The sequence below is a fragment of the Protopterus annectens genome, chromosome 11.part0, assembly GCF_019279795.1.
Source record: "Protopterus annectens isolate FY-2018-M chromosome 11.part0, PAN1.0, whole genome shotgun sequence".
In the NCBI taxonomy this organism is placed as follows: domain Eukaryota; kingdom Metazoa; phylum Chordata; order Ceratodontiformes; family Protopteridae; genus Protopterus; species Protopterus annectens.
The window spans coordinates 310,992,432-311,005,130 of record NC_056745.1 but is presented as its reverse complement, the minus strand read 5'-3'; the positions used below and the strand labels follow the sequence as shown (position 1 = coordinate 311,005,130).

General features: G+C 40.0%; 1 protein-coding gene across 1 annotated transcript in view; it reads right to left on the bottom strand.

The window, feature by feature from the left end:
* NEDD1 (NEDD1 gamma-tubulin ring complex targeting factor) overlaps nucleotides 1-12,699 on the bottom strand; it is a 955,822-nt gene that overhangs the window by 740,403 nt on the left and 202,720 nt on the right. The window contains exons 3-5 of the mRNA XM_044087817.1: nucleotides 10,226-10,320; nucleotides 9,745-9,861; nucleotides 9,258-9,398 (exon numbers count right to left, since the gene is read on the bottom strand). Coding sequence (XP_043943752.1) covers nucleotides 9,258-9,398; nucleotides 9,745-9,861; nucleotides 10,226-10,320 — 353 coding nt within the window. The remainder of the gene's footprint in view (nucleotides 1-9,257; nucleotides 9,399-9,744; nucleotides 9,862-10,225; nucleotides 10,321-12,699) is intronic.

The window sequence follows — 12,699 nt, the reverse complement described above, 5'->3', positions numbered from 1 at the left end:
TTCAATGTATACAAAGAGTGTACAACATGCATGTGCATCAGCTACCTGGACATTTACTTTTGTACTATAGTTATTGTTTTTTCTTTAATACAGATATTCCCAATACACTGGCCGACAGATTCAGTGCCAACTTTAACCCCCTCCCCCCCAAAGGACCAATGACAATACCAGTAGATTGCCAGGCACTCAGCATTACTTCTGCACAGGTTAAAACAGCACTGTCCAAGGCCAAGAATACAGCTTCTATGGGACCTGACAATATCCCTGGCTGTGTTCTACATGAACTACAGTGAACTGGCACCTCACCTGTATGCCCTGTTCAATCACACCCTCACCTCAGGCTTTGTCCCTACTGAATGGCGCACTGCTACAGTCATCCCTCCCCACAAAGGGGGAGCAACTAAGGACCCTGGGAACTATCACCACATTAGCCTGTCGAGTCTGATATGCAAAGCTATGGAACACATCATCATGGACCTAATAAACAAGGATATAGTGAATCTCCAAACTCTGGATCCCACACAGTTTGGTTTTGTGAAAGGTAAAACATGTCTGCTCAACTTGGTCAATGACTTTGAGTCTGTTACCAGAGCAGTGGATGAAAGCAAGATGGTTCATACAGCCTACCTTGATCTGGCCAAGGCCTTTGATACCATTCCCCACTCAGGAATCATAGAAAAACTCACTAAGCTGCGCATCAACCCCTATATCACAAGATGGGTTGCAAACTGGCTCACAGATAGAACCCACAGTGTGAAAGTAGCTGACTCCAAGTCAGACTGCCGACTAGTCATGTGTGGAGTCCCACAGGTTTCGGTCCTGGGTCCTCTCATGTTAGGTATCTACTTCTCTGAAGTCCAGGGCAACACGAAGGGACTCTGACAAAGTTCGCAGATGATTGCAAGTTGGGAGCTATTATTAACTCCCCAAACATCCTACAGAATGGCCTCACTGAGACCAACGCCTGGTGTAGAACCATGGCCTTAAGCTCAATGCCAAAAAATGTGTCATCATCTCCTTTGGGAAAAACCCAGTTCCCATGAATTACCACATCGATGGTAGTCCACTGAACAGAGAAGGCATTTATAAGAGATCTGGGAACACAGGTTGACAGCAACCTCTTTTGATCACCACATTGCCACTGTGGTCAGAAAGTCATTCTATGTGGCACATCATTACTAAGGGTTTTGCTTCCAGGAAGAAAGAGGTCACTGTCTACCTCTACTCTTCCCTCATTAGGCCAATCATAGAGTACAATGCCCCATTTGGCATGTACCTCACTAGACACCTGCAACAACAGGAGAAGCCAAAAAAGTACCTCACAAAGAAGATCCTAGGCCTTAAACACTTGTCCTATTTGGACAAACTCTAAAAACTACAACTATTCTCTCTCTCATATCACCTACTTAGAGACAATCTCTGCTGGACTTACAAAACCATGTCTGACCCAGCTCTGTTAGAAATGCTACATCTAAATAAATCCCAATCCCTCCGCATCACACGCTCCAGAGACCTGAACCTCATTACCACAATCAACAGGATGGACTGGAGGGACAGGTTCATAACCCAGAGACTGCCCATGCTATGAAACAGACTTCCCATACATGTCAAGCAGAGCACCTCACTGACCCTCTTCAAGAGAAATCTCAATGAGTGGATGGGAAATAGGAAATTCACCCCAAGGATAACTCCAGTGGCTCTACTTGACAGAGGCATTGGGAACTAAGGTCAGGTAACACGATGCCAGGGTAATCCTATGGCTAGGCTCGTAAAGGCCCCAGGGCCATTAGTCTAGTACACACCTATGAACCTATGTCTTGTCTTTTGTATACGTTTTTCCTGTAAAAGAGCTAACGCTCAAAATTTCATTTAGGTAGCGCTTGCGTTTCCTAAATAACAAAGTTTCTTTAAATCTTTAAAAGAACCTTAGGAAACACCTGTGCACTATGTGAATTGTAAAGGGCTAATATGAGGTTAGTAGAAAAGCAATAGGAAACAAAAGGGGAAAATTAGTTTGCAAAGTGAGTATCTTGAATTTTGAAACCAAACAAAATGTGCTTTGCTCTGAAAGGGCCAAAACTGATCTCCATGTGCCTTCTTTTCTGGGAACCAGAAGTATTCTGGATTAAAAACCTTTGCCCTTTTGGGAAGCAGACACTAGTTCTGTAACTTCTTGGGACAGCAAATCTGATAGAACTCGAGAAAACAGATCTGAACTTTTTAGCAGATAAGGGATCCCTCATTGAGATGGAAGAGATGGTCACTCAAGTCTATAACCATCCTTGATTATTTTTAGAACCCAGACATCTGAAGTTATCTTTACCAGAAAATGAAGGCACAGGGAGAAATTTGACTGCAATTTTGGAAAAAAATGACCAGGGTGATGAAGAAGATATAGGTAGCAATGCTTTCTTTTGAAAGGAGGTACCTTTGGGATCGATCTCATTTCCTTTTTGAATCTCCCTGTGATTTATTCTTAGACTGTTGTACATCTGGCCTTTGTTGGTGGCTTTTAAGTACTAGAAGATGGAAACATTCCTTTCAAAGCTAGGAATAGAAGATAAAAGAGAGCTGCTTGACTCCTTGCATCAACTTCCCCTTTTCTTCCTGTTTAATATTTCTGCTAAAGAATTGACACACAAAATAATGCTGTCAAGAGGAGCATTAATCAACTGAGCTTTATTATCATCAGGAAAATTATATAATCTTATCCATGCATTCCTATGCATTACAATACCAGCAGCAACAGCTCTGTATACAGTAGCTATGTTGTCATAAGCACACCTAATAGTATGCTTGGTGACCTGTGAAAGAGTTCAACATTTTTAACAGGGAAGCTATATGTCAGAGTAAGAGTTTGATGTATGCTAGCAAGAATAAATAAAAGTTACCAGGACATGAGAGTCTGGCAATTAATAGCTGTAAAAACTACAGCAGAGGATGCACAGACCTTCTTTCCAAACCTATCAAAGGAACAACTATGTCATTCAGAAGCTCTGCCCCCCCATCCATAGAATAGCAGAGTCTGTAACAGGGTTTCTGTAAATGAATTTGTGTGGGTGACATAACCTGTAAAATCTTGACAGTTTTTTTTTTTTTTTTAATGGAATGGTGTTGGGAATTCGGGAAACAGAGGCTGAAGCAAACAAACTGATTCACAGTAAGTACTATGCAATCACTGTACACATCATTTCAACCCTAGACAAAAAAAAAAAAAACACATTCAAAAGAAGGGAAGACATGAGGCTGCCCACCAAATAATCTAGGTTTATCTCAAGGGTGGCAAGGTTGCTGATCTGCTTGACATGCAGTGGATGTTTGTTCCAGATGCCTAAAACAAGGGGAATGGTTACTGATTTAAGGGAATCCTTACTTGATAATTCATAGCAATTCTTGAGATTCTGACACTTCCTAACCCTTCCATTTAAAATATTACTTACATTTTTGAAAGTGTATCCTCAGAAGAAATATAGTTGTGGGAGAGCCTGAGGAGAGATTATCTTCTGATTCAGACTCGCAGTGAGTAGGGGAGGATAATTACGGGGCATAGTCCAAGTAAAGTTCAGTCTTTTAACTGGTTAAGAAACTGAATCAGAGGCTAAAGAGACTTGACTTATGCCAGTCTTCTTGAGAAGGTTTCCTGGGTAGAAGGATACAATCTCCAAAAAGCTCGCAGTTAGACTCTCTGTAATGTTGGGAGGTTATTCCCGTACCAGCCCTGTGGTGGAAAATAACTTTATTATATAGGTGATGTCTTTAAAAAACAATGGTTAGCTAGTTAGAAGAGTTAAAAGTTAGTTGATCTTTCTTTATTAAAACTCAAAAAATGATGCAATAATATTGTCTGGGCAATGAGGATGTATGTGGATGGATCAGAGTTGCAGGTCCCAGAAGGTGTTGTATATATTCTTCAGATCCGAATCTACTGATGTTGTCCTGTTGTTCTCAGTTGCTGGAGGTGTTAAGCTCATCCTTATGTTGTCTTTCAGGTTGCTCCTCTTTGACCTGTAAAAGAAATTCACTCTAAACAATATAGCTGGGGAGGTCCCAGCAAGCTTGAAAATCTCAGTTAAAAATCAAAGGATCAATCAACGCAGGTTTCCTCTGTTCATATTATTCTTTATTGGAAGACGTTTGAGTGTTTCTCAGTGCTAGTTTTGCAAGTTGGGATACAGCTGTATTTACTGGGAAAAGTGAGGGCATGTCCAAGGGGATCACCAATCAATGTGTGTAGGTGTGTTGGGGGCATCCGCCTTTATTGCGAAATTCGTTGACATGACTGGGGATGCCCTGATTAGCCTTTTTACATTTCCTTTCTATTCTGATATTTATATAAAGTTCACGTGTTTTAATATAGAAGAATGTGACAAATATTTTGTCATTTGAGTCCTCTTTTTAGGAGTCTCTAACTTTAATGTCTCAGGAGAACTGTTCAAAGGACTGACCTCCACAAAAGATCAGTCAATATCTTCCATCACCAATACCTGGTGAATACCTCCCTACTCTACAAATAAAATGACCGCAAGTTATCCCTTCTCAGATGAAACCTAACACGATATGAATCTTTGGTTCACCCTGCATCAATGATGCACTGGGCCACAAGTTGACTCCACTGTGTTCTATCAGTTGCCTCTTCTTTAGCTTCCTCCCAAGTGATATTCAGAGGATAGAGGTCAGTTGTTACGACTCCTTTCAAGTTTTGTCGAGGTCTGCCTGGTCTTCTCTTGTATCCAAGCTAGTTCCCAGTAGAGGGACTGTACAGGAATCCTGCTAGTATTAATGCTGTTAAATATGACCAAACCAATGTAGCCTTCTTTGAATAATGATATTTTCAATTTTACATTGTTGCATTCCTTCCTGGGACTCTTTTTACTATGTCCTTCTATGATATTCCTAAAATGAGTCTTAACCAATTTGTGATAAGCAGCCTCAAGTTTTCTCATGGATGATGCTGTCATTGGCCATAGCTCAGCACCATACAAGACTGCAGATAGCATCAGTGCTTGGTATAGCTTCACCTTTGCAAACAGTGCAATATTTTTGATCTCCACATTTTGGATAATCTACTGAATGCTGCACTTGCTTTTCCAAGTCTAACTAGCACTTCTTTCTCTCAGTTACCTGGATAACAGATGAAACTGCCCAGGTAAGAAGAAGTTCTCTGTCATATCTAACATTGATCCTGCAGCAATTATGCCTGTTGTTATTCCGTGCTTTGCTGACCAACATTTTCATTTGTCAGAATTCATTTTGAGGCCTACTTTTCCATAGTTTCTCCTCTGATGTGGTCATTGCCTGCATTCCACTCCATATTGCATCAATTAGAGCCAAGTCATCAGCAAAGTCCAAGTCACATAGCTTGTTGTCGTCTATCTATTACAGTCCCACCTAGTATCCATGTAATGCTTTCCACATGACCCAATCAACAGAAAATATACAGAACCAACTGATACTGCCAACATCCAAGCAGATAGATTCAGTGCTAACTTTACCCCTCCTCTCCTGTTTGGTATCTACTTCTCTGAAGTACAGGCCAACACAGAAGGTCTTTGGATAACCAAGTTTGCAGATGACTGCAAACTAGGAGCCATAATCAAAACTCCTAATGTTGTGGACATCATACAAAAGGGCCTCAACTGAGACAGATGCCTGCTGTCAAAGCCATGGCCTCAAGCACAATGTCAAAACGTGCACTGTCATCCCTTTTGGTAAAAACTCTGTACCCATGAACTACCACATAGGCGGTAGTCTACTTAACACCAAAAGTGTGATAAGAGACCTTGGGACACAGGTGGACAGTAATCTCTCCTTTGATAATCACATTGCCACAGTAGTCAGGAAATCCTTCTACGTGGCACACCTCATCACAAAAGGTTTCTCATCCAAGAAAAAAAAGAGGCCATAGTTCCCCTCTACTCATCACTCATTAGACCCATTATAGAGTACAACGCCCCTTTTGGTATGTACCTCACAAGACATCTACAACAACTGGAAAGGCCGCAGAAATATCTCACAAAGATGATTACCGGCCTCAAACAGATGCCTTACGCAGACAGTCTCAAAAAAACTCCAGCTTTACTCTGTCGCCTATCACCTACTCAGAGGCGATCTCTGCCTAACATACAAAGCTATGTCAAACCCAGAACTGTTGGACATGCTCCACTTAAAGAAATCCCAATCCCTCCGAGCTACACGCTATAGGGACCTAAACCTTGTCACCACAATAAACAGAACATGCTGGAGGGATAGATTCCTGTCCCAGAGACTTCCCATACTCTGGAACAAACTACCTATCTATATCAAACAATGCTCCTCATAAGCACTCCAAGAAAAATTTGATGATTGGATGGGAGATAGGAAATTCACCCAGGGGATCACTTCTGTGGCTCTGCTGGACAGAGGCACAGGAAGATAATTTTCTTGGGTGACGAATGTCAGGGTACTGTTTGACTAGGCTTATAGAGGCCCTAGGGCCAACAGCCTAGTACCTACCTATGAACCTATATCCCTGTCTTACACCAGTAGCCACCACAAACCAGTCACAGTATTCATTCACCTGAACTGTGAACTTGCTATCTTGATACATACTCAAAGTGTGTAATGTATTTTGGAGGAATCCCATATTCTGCCAAGATGTGCTAAATTGATGGTCTATGTATGCAGTCAGTTTTTTTTTTTTTAAGTCTCTACAGCTGACAATGATTGGCTTCTTCTAAGCTGTTGATTTTCTATGATTTGTCTTCGTACGAATATCTGGTCAGTGCAGGACTGTTCCTAAGTCCGTTATCAACTGCTCCTTTCAGTCTCCTCAGTAATAGACTGGTGAAAACTTTGCCTGGGCTTGACAACGAGATTCCACGCCAATCTGTGCAGTATCCAAGAGCTTTCTTTTTTGGTAGAGGGACGATGATGCCCCTTTTCCCTTCATCGAGTAACTTTTCTCGAGTCCAAATGTTCAAGAGATCTGTGAAATATTCCACTGAAGACGTGGCATACTTTAGCAACTCTGAGTGTATTTGGTCTGTTCCAGGAGCTTTTCCATTCTTTAGTTTGGCTATTGCTTCCTTTACTTCAATCTCACTAACTTCTGCCAATTTCACATCCAGAATCATTGTTGACACTTGGCAGTCATTGAGAAAGACATGCAGATCATCTGGTGTGGGGCAGTTTAGCACAGATTCTAAATGTTCCTGCCATCTCTTTAATTGTTCCTCTTGCGTTTTTGCAGTTTTTCCATTTGCTAATCTATATTGTCTCTGTTTATTCTTGTCTGTAGGTGCTTTGGCAACAAGAACCAACGCCCTGGAATTTCCAGATGTTTCTGCCTCCGTTGTCAGTTTCTCAGCCCATAACTTTTTGTCATTCTTGCACATCTTCTTGACCAGTTTATCTTTCTGTTTATATTCTTAAATCACAGTGTCTAATGACTGGCCAGTTTGGTATGGCTGCTCTCGTCTTCATTTGCAATCACATCATGCATCAATGGCTTTCCAAGTATCAACTGTTATCCACACCTTTTCTTTTGCCTCTCTTATACCCAATTGTTGCTTTAGCGCTCTGATGAGTGTCTTGAATTGTTCCAATGGCTGTTCAATGTCATCTACACTCTTGTAGGGCACAGAATCAGTTTTGGACCTTGATGTTGCATCTGGTTTGCAAGTCAGGTGATGTCAACATATCAGTGTTAAATCCAGGAGATACTGGCTTTTTCTTTCTGTTCTACAGTCCTCTAAAATCCAACCTGTACCTCACAGAGATGGATGGGTGAACACTCAAAGTAGGGGACTGCCTGGTGAGACTATGCCATCGTGGTGAAGGTCACATAACCAAAGAATCACCTAGGGCACTATGAGGTGGACAGGCTCAGCAGGAACCCTGAAAAATAGGTGGCCAACGCAAGCAGTACTCAATCCTGGAGAACAGGTTCTGCAGTAGGGCTTGCAACTCTCTCAGGTAAAAAATATATACTACAACATAAACCACAAGTAGACAATATAAACAGATATATTAAAATCCCAGGACATAGCAGCCTCTGAGGGGACTCACTAGAGGGACCATGAAAAACAGAGCGACAGTCCAAGGACTGAAAAATAGCCTGAGCAGAGACATCACACCAAGACCACAGAATAAAGGGTGAAGTCCTGCATTCCTTAGACACCTCTTTTTCTTTTTTCCTCTGATGGTGATTTCCATGGAAGGAAATTGAGTCGCCACGCTCTCACATGTCAACTGTTAAAGGCATTTATTCTCTAGAAATAAAGTTTAAAGATTTTTGCATACTTCTTAAGGTTTTGGGAATAAATGAAAGGGAACCCTGACTGAACTTAGTATCATGTTGGTCCTCTAAACAAAAACACACAAGAGGAATGGGTGTCTCTGTAAGAAATCTGTTTACCACAAAACACAGTTTACTATTCCTGACAGGCAAAAGCAAACTTGAATAAACTTCTCTTCAGAAAAATGAAGGTCCCCTACTGCGGATACATGATGATCTGATTTTATAGCTGAAGCTGACTGATGAACTTACAACACACTGAGCTGACGAGAAGCCTGCTTAACAGAACTACACTGCAACTAAGTTCTGGGTTTTTTCATAGCTGTAGGTCCATCTTATACCAACACAAATAGTTTTGCTAAGAAAGGACATTAGGGTAATGAGGAAGGAACCCAAAGCTTTGTATACTGTCCAGACATCTGATCCATGTTAGGATATGTTCCTTTCAGTTATGGCTACTACAACTGGTCAGGCATCTGATCCTTAGCAGGTTATGTCCCTTTTAGTTATGGATATTGCAACTCATCAGATATCCTATCCTTGGACAAGTCCCTTTTAGTTATGGCTACTACAATAATGATCTGATACATTACCAACTCGCAAAAGGGCAGACTATATGACTTCTGGTGGAGCAAGGGGTACTTCATCAAAAAACATTAATAAGTCTCCTATAAATGACATTAATGGCATCAACACCTACTGCGAATATGCAGGCAGACAGGCAGTGGTGTGTATTATATATATATATATATATATATATATATATATATATATATATATACATACATATATATATATATATATATATATATATACACACACACACACACACACACACACACACACACACACACACACACACACACAAAGATTAAGAGTCTAACCAAAAATGTAGCAGGTAAGAAAGAACTACAATATTACATCTCTTTTAAAAATACATCTACAAGACATTTACTCGTCAACTGACATGCCATTCACATACCTGGTTGCCACCCTGACCAAACGGGGCACTAGACAAGTTGGTTGTTATACTATGCAGTATAATTTCACCACTCGCTGAACCTGAAGCCAGATAAGAATCTCTACCATTATATGATACACAGGTCACTTCATCTTTGTGATCCTGCAAAACAAAATAATATGCTGACTACAAACCAATTACATATTCTGGTTAGATATTTGTTTGACTCTGTCATTTTCTATCATGAACTCAAGCCTTCACAAACATTCTTGGACACAATCCATTAGTTTAGATTCAGAACAACATGGGGAGTACACTGCATAACTCTGGTAGAGACACACCTTTACTGTTATGTAGAGGACCAGAATAAAGCCCTCAAGAAAAATTTCATACAACAGACTTACTTAAGTGGTATATATTAGATATCATATTTAAAATGTGTGCATATTATACAAAGTCTGGCAAAAAAAAGGTAAATTAAGAATTATAAATGAATCCTTATGAGTACCTTGAGTGATCGGTTGGATTTTTTTGTCTTCAAATCCCAGACATTTACGGTGCCGTCAAGTCCACCACTTAAAATATACTGGGAAGTGGAATTCAAATGTATGCAGGCCTGTTTTTTCTGCAAGAGAAACACAATGTGTACAAAACAAAACATTTATATAAGCTATACACTGAAGAGGATGCAAAGTGAGCTAGAGATTTTCCTAGTCATAAAAGTTTAAGCCCGTGACTTTTTAAAGTTCTCATAAAAGGGAAAAAATAACATATTTTACTGCAAAATTATAGCACTTCTACAGAAGCTGAACTCATTACTCATTACAGGTCTCTCAGCAAGAATATCAGCAAAACAGTCGCTAATGCAATAATAAAAAAAATGTTGTAGCACTTGATGTCAGGATTATTTTATAAAAAAAAAGAAATGGAAGACAAAATACTATTGAAGATCATACCTATGCAGCTAAAAAGCCAAAGAAGATACTCACTCCATCACCAAGTTCAAGAAGCGGAACTGGCTTAGACTTGCAGCTCGAAACAACAATCTTATCCCCAGTGCTGGATGCACTAACGAGGAATGAATGTAAAACTAGTTAGGGTCCATAAAAATGCCTGATAAACTTCAAATAAGGCATTTAAATTAGCATTAAAAGATCAGAGTTTGATTACCCATATAACATCAGACGGTAAGAAATCCTCTTAACATAACCTTTTGTTTGTTTGATTAACCAAAAAAAAAAAAAAACTTTCCCTCTCTCTCATCAAAAATATGTATCATTATCATGAAAATTCAGCTAACAAGACAAAAAAGGTAAGCTGGATAGAGTCCTTGCAAATTTTGACACCTGACCTTGGATGCATTTCACCACTATAACACTGGTGTTAATGAATCTGTCCATTGTTTAACAGAAAATAAAATACATACCTCCAGTAATTACATTTAAAATTATCTTGACAATTACAACATAAGAATACACCTCCTGCAGTAGCTCTCAAAGTATAACTGCTCTATGTTAACTATATAGTCATTAGCAAAAATTCACCTAAGTGAGCTCAATGTCTTCTATTTAAACCCCTTTAAACCTCAACTTCAATCTGCTAAGTTTTTAAAGGATAACTAAATTCATCGTTCTCTTAATACGTCAACCCAGTTACCATCCCTTTCTATCTCAGTTATAAAACGGTCATACACATATCTTTAGCATACCAAAATAATGGATTAAATATTGCGACATGCGTGAATGGGCGTTCCTTCGTTGAAGGTTGTGCGTTAGGCCCGGCAAGCCAGTATGTAAAAATCTACTGCCAATCATTAGCAGATCGGAGTTTCGCTGTGACGACCCCTAACCGGGAAAAGCCGAAAGACCCAACATTGCAGTAAATGAGTGCCATGCTTGCATATCTAGATAGGCCTAAGTGTTTAGCTTCTTGGCCTTTTGGAAGCTTAGTGATATGGACAATAGGGAGCAGGGGTAGCTCTAAGGGAATAAGTGGTAACTGCTACTGTATTTCTTTAGTTTAAAAGAATTAAAGAAATTACAAACAATTATGATGCATTCAAATGTATTTTATTCTGTACAGGTATTCATGGCAACTGGTTGTGTATAATATAAAACTCTTTCCTTTCTCCTCTCTCTCCTCCTCTTTTGTCAAACAATTGCTACAAAAACAAAGCTATGTAATTACCATTACAAAAGACTCAGGACAATCCCTTGTCTGCATACTGTAATGTCTTGGAATGGCTGCTGCAAGCATACTCTCTTTGGTAACATTTCATTCTACTGCAAAGCTCTAGCTCCTCCCATGATGCACTGCTTTCCTCGCCAGGTTCTGTAGGGCTACTGTTAGATATGCAATACAATACTGATGCCCTGAAAGGTGTAGCTTGCACACAAATCCTCTGATTCTACCTTTACATCAGTGTATAGGTAGATGGGTATATAACAGTATGCTGTCAAGGATCAACTGGGATCCATTGTAATGGTGAGTGCATAACTTACATATCCGAGTTGATCTCATGCACATTCTGCAATGTTTTGGTCCAAGATAAAAGTCCTCAGCAGAAGAGAATGGTTGGTCTCAAGAAAACATGCTCTTCAAGATGGTAACAACAAAGTTTGCACTAGATTTTGATATGACATCCAACGTGGAATGCTTAACAAGGTATGCAGAAAGCTAGCCAGAGCTAAACTATACTCTTACACCTAACAAGCTAGCTGGCTCTAAACCCTTTCTGTAAAATCTTTATGTTACCATTAAAGATAATTACTAAGCTAACTGACCTTGCAGGCCATTTTACGCCTGGCCAATTCCCCTTCTAAGGTGAAAATCAAACCCTGCACCTTGTATCTGTGAGGTAAATGCTATACCATTATGCCAATCTGTTTACTTGGAGAAGAAAAAATAAGTAGCCATAGTCATTGCCATGCAACTCCATGCTATCTCTGCAGTCTGCCTGTTGGATAATTGCATGCTAAGGTGAGATAGCAATGTTTACTGACAATCACTTAATTCCTAAACAAAATGAACAGAGAGGTGAGAGATTTGATGACAATATCATTGGAGGCAAGGCTCTCACATACAAGCACTTATAACAACAAATAGGTTGTCAGTAACAAACCCACACTCTACAGCCACCTCACATAGTACATACCAGACCCATAGACCAACATATGCGGAGGCTCTTGAATGTAATCTCTCTAAACCACTGACACCTCAAAGATATTGCACAAAGTATCCTCAGCAATATCAACACCCAGCACAACACACATGTCCACATTCTACAGTGGCTCAGCTTCTAAGCCCATAAGGCACACCACTATACAGCCCAATATTTTGGCCACAGGAGACTAGAGCAGCTAGCTTGCACATCGAATAGTGTTACCATATCATAGCACTTTACAATATTTTGTCATCAACCCCAAAAACTACCACAGGACACCCCTGTTAAAACACAATATTT